Here is a 13,445-nt window from a genome sequence, read left to right as displayed (position 1 = left end):
AAAAAAAAGTTTTACTCCTGCTTTTCTACTCTGGATGCTTTATATTTCTTGTCTCATTGTCTTGGCTAGAACTTCCAGTACAATGTTGAATAGATGTGGAAAGAGTGTACCTCTTTGTCTTGTTGCTGATCTTAGGGAGAAAACTTTCAGTTTTTCACCACTGAGTATGATGTTAGCTGTGATTTTTTCATCAGTACCATTTATCAGGTTGAGGAAATTCTATTTTATTCCTACTTTGTTTTGTGTTTATCACGAAAGGGTGTTGGATTTTGTCAAATGCTTTTTCTGTATATATCTATTGAGATAATCATGTGTTTTCCCCCTTTATTTCATTAATATGGTGTATTACATTCATTTATTTTCATATGTTGAACGAACCTTGCATTTTTGGGATAAATCCCACTTACCATGTTATTTAATCCTTTTAATATACTGTGGGATTTGGTTTGCTAATATTTAGTTGAAGATGTTTCCATATATTCATAAGAGATTTTGGACTGCAGTTTTCTTATTTTGGTATGTCTTTGTCTGGCTTTGATACTCAGTTAATACTGGCTTCATAAAATGAGTCATTGTTTTCTCATCTATTTTTTTTGGAAGAATTTGAGAAAGATTGTTGTTAATTTTTCTTTAAATATTTGGTAGAATTCACCAGTGAAGCCATCTGATCCTGGGCTTTTTACTTGTTCAAGCTTTAAAATTACTGATTCAATATTTTTATTCATTATGTGTCTATTCACATTTTCTGTTGCTTCTTGAGCCAGTTTTGGTTGGACATTTTTTGTTTTGTTTTTTAGCTCTTTGAACATATTTAAAATAGTTTATTTACATTTGGGCTTCCTCATGGACTTGGTTTTTATTGATTTCTGTTTTCACTGTGTAGGGGCCATACTTTCTTATTTTTTAGGATGCCTCATAATTTTTTGTTGAAAACTGGACATTTTGAGTATCATAATGTGACAACTCTGAAAACCAGATTCTCTTCCCTCCTCAGAGTTCATCATTACTGCTTGTAGTAGTTGTTGTTTAGTACATTTTCTGAACTGTTTTGTAAAGTCTATTAGTTGTTGTGTGTGGCCACTGAAGTCTCTGTTCTGTTAGCTTAGTGGTCAGCTAATGACTGGACAGAGATTTTCTTATATGCCTGGAGATTAAAAAAAACTGATTTGGGACTTTCCTGGTGGTCCAGTGGTTAAGACTCCATGCTTCCACTGTGAGGGGCACAGATTTGATCTCTGGTCAGGGAACTAAGATCCCAAGCATGGCCAAAAAAAAAAAAATTTAAATTAAAAGTATCATTTATTGTCCACCTGTTTTATCAGTTACTGACAGAGGAGTGTTAATGTCTTAACTACTATCATGGATTTGTTCTTTTCTTCTTTTAGTTCTACAGGTTTTTGCTTTATACATTTTTAAGTTCTTTGATTAGGCACATGCACATTTAAAATCGTCATGCCTTCTTGATGAATTTGTTGACTGAAAGAAAAATGCACAACATAAAACTTGTGAGTTAAGTTTTATTCAGGACCTTACTGAGGACTATTGACTGGGAGAGAACCTCTAGGATACCTGTGAGGAACTGCTCCAAAGAGGTAACAGAGGAGCCAGGATATACATGAGTTTCTTTTGCTGGGAAAAACATGATGTCACACATCAAAAGGTTACTGCTAATCACAAAGAATAAACATCTCAAGTTAATGATTTTAGTGTTTTTTTATGTATGGGAAGATGTAAGAATCTGGGATCATTTGAAACTTTCCATAGATATGCATCTTAACTATCTAAGGGCCTGTATATCCAAAGCACTGTTGAATGTTTCCAGTTTTTCTCTATCCTGAGTTCCCCTCAGGGTGCACTGTCAGTGGGCAACTGCAGTGGCAAATGGCTTGTTTCTTGTAGAACTGGAATGGCAGGCAACTTTTTTTTTTCCTTTACAAATTGAACCCTTTATCATTAAGTTTTGTTCTTCCTTATACCTGGTAATGTGTCTTCTTCTAAAGTCTTCTGTGTAGTGCTTTCATGATATATCTTTTTCCATTCTTTTAGTTTTAACCAATGACAGTTGCTGAATTAAACAAATTTGGAGAAAGTGGGAGAGGAAGTTGCTAAGGGTGATTTCTAGATTCCTGGCTAATGTAAATAAATGGAGAATAAAGTCAGTCATTGAGATAGGAACAGGCTTTTGAGGGAAAAAAGCTCAGATTTTAATCTTTTTTTTTTAGTGGTATTTGGATATATAGGTAAAGATGTGCAGAATATGTGTCAAATCCTAGAAAAGAGATACTCCTTGAGATATAGATTTGTAAGTCAATGGGAATAAAGAACAAAGGATCAAAGGCAAAATTCTGAGGAACAAGGACATTAAAGTTTCCCAGAAGGAGGAGAAATTAACAAAGGAGATTGAAAAGGAGTGAATGACTCAGAGTGTAAAAGGAAAAAGCAAGAGAATGCTGACTCCTATACTAAGGACATAGAAGAGTTTTGAAAAGGTGGAAATGATCAGAAACGTTCAAAGTCTGGAAATACTGGGTAAGATAAGGTCATTAGAAACTTTTTTCAAAGCAGTTTCACAGTAGCAGTGTAGTAGTGAAGTGAATATGGGAATGAATGTATGATATTCATGAATGTATGAATGTGTGATGAATATTCGACTATTGATGCAGATTACTTTGAAAACAACTTAAACAACTTTGACAAAGAGGGGAAGGAGAAAGAAAGAAGCAGGGGAAAAGACAACATGAATGATGTCCTTTATTCTCTTCTCTGCCTGGCTAATTCCTATCTCTCTTTCAAGATTCAGCCATAGTTTCCCCTGTATCAGAAAAACCTTAGCTAATCTTCCAATATTAATTAGATGTGCTCTGTAGCACTCCATATATACATCTGTTATACTATTTACAACAATATAGTTTAATTGTTCTCTGTTTTTTCTTACTAGATGGTTCTTAAGAGCAGGGACTTTGTAACTCCAATGCCTAATTAGCATGATGTCTGGCATATAGTAGGTGGTGAATTCAGGTTTAATGAATGAATGATAGATTTAGGCATACATGGGATGAGAAGAAGGAGCCAGTGATAAGGAATAGATTAAAGGTACAGAGAGCAGAGTTGGGATGTCATCGATGGAACAATGTCTTTAGGTCTGCCAATGAGGATGGATATCAGGGCACAGGAAGAGTGATTAGTCCTGAAAAACGAGGTAGGGATATGTCTGTATAGAAATGTGTCAAGATGGAGGGGTTGGTACTAAGAACTTTTTTCCTCCTGTAAACAGGAGGGGCCAAAGGGTAGGGAGGCAAGACGTAGAGGAATAGAGAGTTGAGGAGAATGGCAAATGCTTGGAATGAATGTTATGGGGGAAAGAGAAAATCTTGATCAAAGTAAGGTAGAATAATTGCCAAGCAGTGGATAGCAAGGAATTGAGATAGGAAACTCTATCTTCCTAGTAGCTTTCTGAGGTCAGGTGATTCCCACCCACTCCCCAACCCGACCTCCCCAGCCAGACACAGATTCCAGCTTTTAGAACATGAAGGGATGACGTTTAAAACTGATATAGGGCTGTGTCAACTAAAAAATACGCACAATGTGAGAATAATGAGTTTCAGTTTTATTCAGGGACTGCTTTGAGTACTATAGCTCAGGAGACAGTCTCTCAGATAGCTCTGAGAAACTGCTCCAAAGAGGTAAGGGAGGAGCCAGGTTATATATGATTTTTTTTTTTTGCTGGGAAAAACATGAAGTCAAGCATCAAAAGATTACTGCTAATCACACAGAACAGCTATCTCAAGTTAATGATTTTAGTGCTTTTCTATGTATGGAAAGGTGCAAGAACCTGTGAAAATTTCCCTTGGATATGCATCTTAACTATCTAAGGGTTAGTATACCCAAAGCAGGGAATACGTCCTAATTTTCCCCAGCTTGAATTCCCCGCAGGGCCTACTGTCAGTGGGCTACTGCAGTGGGTCGCAACTTAATCCTTGTAAAACTCTAACAGGCAGGCTCTATTTTTTTTTTTTTAACATTTGGGAGCTTGCTGTGGTGGTATAAAGACATATGCACAGGTTTACGGGATTTGTCTTAGAAGGAAGAGTTATGTCAGGCAGAGAGTTCAGGTGTTGTGGGTATTTAAACCGATGGGTCGTCAGTAGGGAAGGAAAGAAGATGCTAGGCTCGGGTATCCCTCCATCCCGTTACAGGCAGTTCTACTCCCTGATTCCAGCCCATTTGCCAGGGTCAGGCCCTAATTAGGGTCCGTATCTCAGGTGAAACCACTTCTTCCCCAGAATTGGCGCCCCGGCCTGACCCGGAAGCTTTCCCGCCAACCCGGAAGCAGAGCGCTGCGGCGGAGGCGCCGCAGCCGAGCTACCGCCCCCTCGCCGCCTGGCCAATACTTAGAAAATCCGGGCCGCGGCGGTGTCGGGTTGCACTGATGGTCCCCGGCAAGCGGCGGCGGCAGAGGCGGCGGGAGGATGACCTCTCCCCGAGAGCGGGGTGCCGACCTGGCCCGTTTCTACACTGTCACCGAGCCCCAGCGACACCCGAGGGGCTACACGGTGTATAAGGTCACCGCCCGGGTGAGTGCAGTTGTCTGGGTGGGGTAAGAGTCTGAATTGGGACGAGAGACGGGTGTGGACCCTGGTGTGGGGATGCCTGACGTCGGGTCAGAGCCCAGGGTGGGACTGGCTGCGCCTAGTGCCGGGACAAGCGTCCGAGGTGAGGGCTTAAGGAAGGATGGGGTGGGGGCAGAGCGTGGGATGTCCCGGACAACGCTGGAAACGGTCGCGGTAGTGTCCCCATTCCAGGGTGGGGCAAACGTTGGTCATTTTAAATTGATGATTCAGCCCCATCCCACTTGGACTTTCTCTTCTGAGGCTGAAATTTGCAGAAGTGGTTTTGCTTGCCTCCGAGGGATAATGCAGGTTAAAAAAAATGTTAAATTTATGTACTATTTGATTTACGTAAAAGAAGATATTTCTTCCTTTGACCTTTTATACAGCTTCAGGGTTGCACTGAGGAAGATAAACTCTTGGGAAGTATGTAAGTGGTAGGGCCACCATCGTAAGACCTCTATCTATGTCTTTCTGCCTCAGAGTTTTTCATGGTTTTCAGTAGAAGACATGAGAAATTCTGCTGATGGTGTCTTGTGTGAGTTGTCTTGAGGGCACATTTAAAAGTTGTGAGGCTCCTTTACATCAACTAATTGATCCAGTTTTTAGTACCCACTTTGTTCATGTTTCATTGCTCTTGCCTTGAGTTTTAGAGAGAGTTTGCATCTCCCTTCTTGGAAAATAATAGTAATAACGTTAAATGTGAGTATTAAATATAAAATAAGAATATTAAAATTAAATATCTATATACATGTATGTAGTAGGAATGTATATGTATATTAGGCATGTTGTACACATCACCCAATTTAATACTAATTTTAATAATGAGGAAACTAAGGTTCAAAAGAGTGTTGTGGCTTGCCCAGCTTCACGTTGCAAGGTGGTAGCACAAATGGGGTTTGAGATCAGTTCTGTTTAACTCCAAGTTGTATAAAATGTTAAGAATTAACTTTATCATTATCATTAATTGTTAAAACGGGTTCGTGCTCCGGTCCGGGAGGATCCCGCGTGCTGCGGAGCGGCTGGGCCTGTGAACCGTGGCCGCTGGGCCTGTGCGTCCGGAGCCTGTGCTCCGCGGCGGTAGAGGCCGCGGCGGTGGGAGGCCCGCGTACCATAAAAAAAAAAAAAAAAAAAGAGGTATAGATAGCAGTAATGGTACAATATACATTTGGGGGATGTAGTAATATTGGGTGATAGCTTAGGAAGTGGGCTTTCAGAAGAACCTTAAAGGTTAAATAGATTTAGATAAGCAGAGTTTGGGGCATGGGAATGGCACATGCCTTATGGAAATGGTGCACAATTCAGACAAGTGTGAGAGGATGAGATGAGCAAATTTGTGTAAATATAAAAAGACCAGGCCTGGTTATTGCAGAGGGCTGTACCAAGAATAGAGAGAAATTTGTTACTCCCTGTTTGCAAGTAAGGTTGCTATATAGGTGGAGTGTTAGTTTCAGGTTAAGAAAAAATTTTAAGATTAAGGGGGCTCTTATTATACCACTCTTGAAACCTTTCTAGTCTTTGGGACCTTCAAAAATCTAGACTTGGTTTCCTAACATAGTTTGTGGAATTAGAACAGTCTTCAACATACGTAATGTTCCCCTCACAGCACCCTGTTTATCTCTTATTATAACACTTACCACAGTTATATTGTATTAATCTTTTTACATGTCTATGTCTCTTAGTAGATTTAGAGCAGGTCTCTATCATTGATATTTGTTTCCTTTTATATCTCCTAAGGCAGTGGGGCACAGAATGCCTAAAAAAATATTGTTGAACGTTTTCCTCTCTATTTCTTCTCTAAACACACCCAATAAATGTTTAGTTTCAGGCACTACGTGCTTCTAGGGATACAAGGCTGAATAAAGTGTGGACCTTCCTTTCAAGGATACTCCTAGTAGAAAAGGGTTTACTGGACTTAAAGAAGTATAGTACAGGGTAGAAAGTGTTAAATGCCATAAGAGACTACAGAAAAGGGCTATGGGATTTTAGAAGACAGAGATTGCTTCTGGCCCAAGGGACAAGGGAACATGTACCAATTAAGGTAGGTGGTGAGAGATGGGAAGGATCTAGATGGGTGGGATAAATGGAGGTGGGCATCGTAGGTAGAAGGGTAGGTAGAAGGAATAGAGCCCATTAAGGCCTGAAGGTGTGAATGTGTGTGGAACTTGAATAGGAAGCACTGAGTATGATTATTACTTGTATTCTTAATTTACAAAAGGAAAGGTTAACCTAATTGAGATCTTAAATATCTTAAGCTGTGAACTAACTTATATGACAGCATAAATTAGAAGATAAAGTAGCACATTGCCTGTTCTAACCAAATCCATATAATATGCATGCTACGTATTGCTTTGGTTGTTTAACTGGAAATTGCTTACACTGCCTTTTTATCTCCTTGTAAATATTTACGTCATTTATTACTTATTGTACAGATTTTGTTTTCTAATTTTAAGGATTGAGGGTTAATACTGATATATACTTAAAAGACAACCACAGTATTATAAAATAAGCAAAATATTTGTTATTTTTTGAGACTTAAGGAGAAAAACAGCTTAACTCAGGAGAATTAATCAGGTAAGTAGTGCTCCCCTGAGAGAACTTCATAAGATAAAAATGTCTTCTTTATGTTTCCTATTACTGACTGACTTCTAGCTTTAAGGAACAATCTCTGTATTCTTGATCCTTGCAGGGTTCTTTATGTAGGAGTAGAATTAGAATCATGCGGAGTAGCATTGCTAAATTTTGAGTAGCATAAGAGCTGTTTCATGTTCTTAAATCTCCTTTACACTTTTTTTTTTTCCCCTCAATTCTCTGGAACCTGTCAGGCTTAGATAACCTTATGGCCAGTTACAAGCTTGCTAATGGATTTCCTAGTTAAACTCTGTGTTGCTTATTAATTTTCAACTAGAATAAGTACTTCTGTTCAGGATTGGAAAATTCTCTTGTAGAATTCCATTGAGTCTTTAGTTAAAGGAGACACAGATATGAAGAACCATTAGCAGTGTTTTTGGTTGTATCATCATGCTAAGGTTACAAAATTCTCATAATGTAATATAGATTTCTCAACAGTATTAAGTGAATGGTAATTCTTGCCTGTATTCTTTCCATGAATATAGAAAGAAAAAGGTATGTTTTTATTTTTAAAAGATGGTTTGCCTTATGACTTTATGTTGTTTATATTGAGATGTAATTTATATACGGTAAAATTCACCAATTTTAAGTGTATATAGTTTGTTTAGTTTTGACAAATGTCTATAATTGTGTAACCACCACAGACATCACTGCAGGAGTTCCCTCATGCTCCTTTGCAGTCAGTCCGCTCTCCCCACCCCCTGTCCCTAGGCAACCACTAGTCAGTTTTCTGTCGTTGTAGATTAGGCTGTATTTTCTAGAATGTTATATAAAAGGAATCATATACAGTGCTTTTTTGGGGGGAGGGATCCAACTTCTTTAACTCAGTATGATTACTTGAGATTCATCTATGTTGTGTATTTTTTTTAATAAATTTATTTTTTATTTATTTACTTTTGGCTGCGTTGGGTCTTTGTTGCTGCGGGCTTTCTCTAGTTGCGGCGAGCCGGGGCTACTCTTTGTTGCGGTGCGCAGGCTTCTCATTGCCGTGGCTTCTCTTGCTGCAGAGCACGGGCTCTAGGTGCGCAGGCTTCAGTAGTTGTGGCTTGCGGGCTCTAGAGCACAGGCTCAGTAGTGGCGCACGGGCTTAGTTGCTCCGTGGCATGTGGGATCTTCCCGGACCAGGGCTCGAACCCGTGTCCCGTGCCTTGGCAGGCAGATTCTTAATCACTCCGGCATCAGGGAAGTCCCGTATGTTGTGTATTTTTATTCTCTTTTATTGCTGACCAGTATTCCCTTGTATGGTTATACTACAATTAATCCATCCACCTGTTGATGGACATTTGGGTTGTTTCCAGTTTTTGGCTGTTAATACAGCTATTGTGAACATGTATATACAAGTCTCTGTACAAATGTGGGCTTTTATTTCTCTTAATAGCACACAGCCTTGTTTACTATACCTTTATACTAAGTTGAAATCTGGTAGTCTTAGTCTTCTTTCTTTTTCTTTCTCAAAATTGTTTTGGCTATTCTAGATTGTTTGCATTTTCATAAAAAGTTTGGAGACAGCTTGTCAAGTTCTACAAACATGCCTACCCAGATTTTGATTGGGATTACATTGAGAATGTAGATCAATTTCAGAAGAATTGATATCTTTAAACAGTATTGAATCTTCTGATCCATGAGCGCACATCTTCCATGTATTTAGCTCTTTAATTTGAACCATATTTTCTAGTTTTCAGTGTGCAGGTCTTGCACATACTTAAAGCAATTTGGGTTTGTTTTCAAACTGTGAGAATTACATGTCTTTATTTTACATAGCTAATGTTTACTGAGTATTAATAGCAGACACTTCTGTGGTGCTTTCTATGAGTCAAGCTCTATTCTAAGCACTTTATATAAATTAGTACATTTTTCATAGCAGCCTGATGAGCAGCTGCAATTATTATTCTCACTTTATTGTGAGAAAATTGAAGCACAGACAGGTTAAGTAACTTGCCTAGGGTCACACAACTAGCAAATTATGGAGTCTAGATTTGAACCCTGGTAGACTGGGTTTTTAATCCCAGTGCTGTGCTGAATACCTAAACATATTTCGTTAGAGGCTGTGGCTGTACTGTAGCTTGGCAAAAGTGATAGATGCAAGTGTACTACAGTGATTAGGATGATGTGAACAAAGGGGAGCAAGGAATGAATAGAAGTACTCAGCTTGACTCGAATCTGAAAGCTGCTATTTCCAAAGCTTCATATTCAGGCACTATTTGTATTGCTTAGAGGGAACCTGCTTTCAATTCCTGAGCACATTCTTGTATGGCCTGCTTGTGCTTGGGAAGATAATTATTTGTAGTTTTCTAAGTATGCTGGTACCCTGCATTCTTAAATACCTCTCTGTTAGATGCTGTTTCCTCTGTCTGGAATGCTCTTTCCTTTTGTCTTGGCAGTCCCTGTTCATCTGGTGTTAGCTCCTGCCTTGTGTTCTACAGGAAGCCTTTTTGAATTTTATTTCCTTTATTTGTAATTTCTATTTGGGCCTCCCCATCACCACCACCTCCCCCACACATATAAATCTGCCCTTATAATATGATCATCACCATTAATTATACAGTTGTACAAAACCAGAATCAGGAATTTAAACGTTTCCTTTTTTTTTTCCCACAACTCACACACACACACTGTATTTTATTTTTACAAGAGATAAATAAACTGACACCAAGCATTGTAAATGGATGACCACAACAAAAGCAACAATGATTGCAATTACCAAACACGAGACACACTCATACTATGTCATAACATTGACATTCCGTCCAGTAATCCTCCACTGTAACAGTTCCTTTACTTTGCAGTGAAAACTGATTTGTATACTTTTTGCCTCTGAGTCCGGGTGGCTTTTTTTTTTTATTCAAACAAAAAGTCACAAAAATTATAATCATCCTCATCAGTTCACTCAGCCCCATGTAATTAATTTTTTTTCCTCTTGATCTTTTGTTAGCACTTTTATTAATTCATTAGTTTTCCATTAGAGTTCTGAAAATGCTTATTCATTCAGTTAAGCAGTATAGTTAGTTACCAGAAACCTGTACTTGTTAGAGTCTTTTCCATGAATTCCTTGAAGATGAAACCCTTTTATAGGAAAATTTTGGGGAAAGCATCAGAGTACATCCAGAACAGTCTGTAAATGACAAAAGACTTAAAAATGACCATGGTTAAAGATTTGATGAAAGTTCATAATAATGCAATTGACAAGGAAATTTAGTTATTTCTGAGATATACATTTTAAAGTAATAACTAGAATTATGACTTATAACATTATACCAGAACATATAAGATTTTTAGAAATTTCATGTAATGTCTGAAACATTTATATTAACATATTTCCATACAAATAACCCAAAGAAAGTTTAGTATTAGTTGTTTGTTTGTTTTTTTATATCGCAGGTTCTTATTAGTCATCAGTTTTATACACATCAGTGTATACATGTCAATACCAATCGCCCAATTCAGTACACCACCATCCCCACCCCACCGCGGTTTTACCCCCATGGTGTCCATACGTTTGTTCTCTACATCTGTGTCTCAACTTCTGCCCTGCAAATTGGTTCATCTTTACCATTTTTCTAGGTTCCATATACCTGCATTAATATACGATATTTGTTTTTCTCTTTCTGACTTACTTCACTGTGTATGACAGTCTCTAGATGCATCCACGTCTCAACAAATGACTCAATTTCGTTCATTTTTATGGCTGAGTAGTATTCCATTGTATATATGTACCACAACTTCTTTATCCATTTGTCTGTCGATGGGCATTTAGGTTGCTTCCATGACCTGGCTATTGTAAATAGTGCTGCAATGAACATTGGGGTGCATGTGTCTTTTTGAATTCTGCTTTTCTCTGGGTATATGCACAGTAGTGGGATTGCTGGGTCATATGGTAATTCTATTTTTAGTTTTTTAAGGAACCTCCATACTGTTCTTCATAGTGGCTGTATCAATTTATATTCCCACCAACAGTACAAGAGGGTTCCCTTTTCTCCACACCCTCTCCAGCATTTGTTGTTTGTAGATTTTCTGATGATGCCCATTCTAACCGGTGTGAGGTGATACCTCATTGTAGTTTTGATCTGCATTTCTCTAATAATTAGTGATGTTGAGCAGCTTTTCATGTGCTTCTTGGCCATCTGTATGTCTTCTACGGAGAAATGTCTATTTAGGTCTTCTGCCCATTTTTGGATTGGGTTGTGTGTTTCTTTAGTATTGAGCTGCATGAGCTGTTTATATATTTTGGAGATTAATCCTTTGTCCGTTGATTCCTTTGCAAATATTTTCTCCCATTCTGAGGTTTGTCTTTTCGTCTTGTTTATGGTTTCCTTTGCTGTGCAAAAGCTTTGAAGTTTCATTAGGTCCCACTTGTTTATTTTTATTTCCATTATTCTAGGAGGTGGATCAAAAAAGATCTTGATGTGATTTATGTCAAAGAGTGTTCTGCCTATGCTTTCCTCTAAGAGTTTTATAGTGTCCAGCCTTACATTTAGGTCTCTAATCCATATTGAATTTATTTTTGTGTATGGTGGTAGGGAGTGTTCTATTTCATTCTTTTACATGTAGCTGTCCAGTTCTCCCAGCACCACTTATTGAAGAGGCTGTCTTTTCTCCATTGTATATCTTTGCCTTCTTTGTCATAGATTAGTTGACCATAGGTGCGTGGGTTTATTGCTGTGCTTTCTATCTTGTTCCATTGATCTCTGTTTCTGTTTTTGTGCCAGTACCATATTGTCTTGATTATTGTAGCTTTGTAGTATAGTCTGAAGTCAGGGAGTCTGATTCCTCCAGCTCCGTTTTTTTCCCTCAAGACTGCTTTGGCTATTCGGGGTCTGTCGTGTCTCCATACAAATATTAAGATGACTTGTTCTAGTTCTGTAAAAAATGCCATTGGTAATTTGATAGAGATTGCATTGAATCTGTAGATTGCTTTGGGTAGTATAGTCATTTTCACAATATTGATTCTTCCCATCCAAGAACATGGTATATCTCTCCATCTGTTGGTATCATCTTTAATTTCTTTCATCAGTGTCTTATAGTTTTCTGCATACAGGTCTTTTGTTTCCCTAAGTAGGTTTATTCCTAGGTATTGTATTGTTTTTGTTGCAGTGGTAAATGGGAGTGTTTCCTTAATTTCTCTTTCAGATTTTTCATCATTAGTGTATAGGAATGCGAGAGATTTCTGTGCATTAATTTTGTATCCTGCAACTTTACCAAATTCATTGATTAGCTCTAGTAGTTTCCTGGTGGCATCTTTAGGATTCTCTATGTATAGTATCATGTCACCTGCAAACAGTGACAGTTTTACTTCTTCTTTTCTAAGTTGTATTCCTTTTATTTCTCTTTCTTCTCTGATGCTGTGGCTAGGACTTCCAAAACTATGTTGAATAATAGTGGTGAGAGTGGACATTCTTGTCTCGTTCCTGATCTTAGAGGAAATGCTTTCAGTTTTTCACCATTGAGAATGTTGTTTACTGTGGGTTTGTCGTATATGGCCTTTATTATGTTGAGGTAGGTTCCCTCTATTCCCACTTTCTGGAGAGTTTTTATCATAAATGGGTGTTGAATTTTGTGAAAAGCTTTTTCTACATCTATTGAGATTATCATATGGTTTTTATACTTCAATTTGTTAATATGGTGTATCACATTGATGTGCATATATTGAAGAATCCTTGCATCCCTGGTATAAATCCCACTTGGTCATGGTGTATGATTCTTTTAATGTATTGTTGGATTCTGTTTGCTATTATTTTGTTGAGGATTTTTGCATGTATATTCATCAGTGATATTGTTCTGTGATTCTGTTTTTTTGTAGTATCTTTCTCTGGTTTGGTATCAGGGTGATGGTGGCCTCACAGAATGAGTTTGGGAGTATTCGTTCCTCTGCAGTTCTTTGGATGAGTTTGAGAAGGATGGGTGTTAGCCCTTCTCTAAATGTTTGATAGAATTCTCCTGGTAAGCCATCTGGTCCTGGACTTTTCTTTGTTGGAAGATTTTTAAACACAGTTTCAATTTCATTACTTGTGATTGGTCTGTTCATATTTTCTGTTTCTTCCTGGTTCAGTCTTGGAAGGTTATACCTTTCTAAGAATCTATCCATTTCTTCCACGTTGTCCATTTTATTGGCATAGAGTTGCTTGTAGTAGTCTCTTAGGATGCTTCGTTTTTTTTTTTTTTTTTGATGCTTCGTATTTCTGCGGTGTCTGTTGTAACTTCTCCTTTTTC

The 13,445-nt window shown here is 38.1% G+C and overlaps 1 protein-coding gene across 1 annotated transcript in view; it reads left to right on the top strand.

The window, feature by feature from the left end:
- The first annotated feature begins 4,371 nt into the window (after positions 1 to 4,371).
- The window catches only part of RPS6KC1 (ribosomal protein S6 kinase C1), a 219,030-nt gene continuing 209,956 nt past the window's right edge, over positions 4,372 to 13,445 (top strand). The window contains exon 1 of the mRNA XM_059994920.1: positions 4,372 to 4,574. Within this exon, the coding sequence (XP_059850903.1) occupies positions 4,470 to 4,574 (105 nt within the window). The 5' untranslated portion in view covers positions 4,372 to 4,469. The remainder of the gene's footprint in view (positions 4,575 to 13,445) is intronic.

Source organism: Delphinus delphis, chromosome 1, assembly GCF_949987515.2.
Source record: "Delphinus delphis chromosome 1, mDelDel1.2, whole genome shotgun sequence".
NCBI lineage: Eukaryota > Metazoa > Chordata > Mammalia > Artiodactyla > Delphinidae > Delphinus > Delphinus delphis.
Note: the sequence above shows the minus strand (reverse complement) of the source record. Positions and strands in the feature narration are given on the sequence as shown.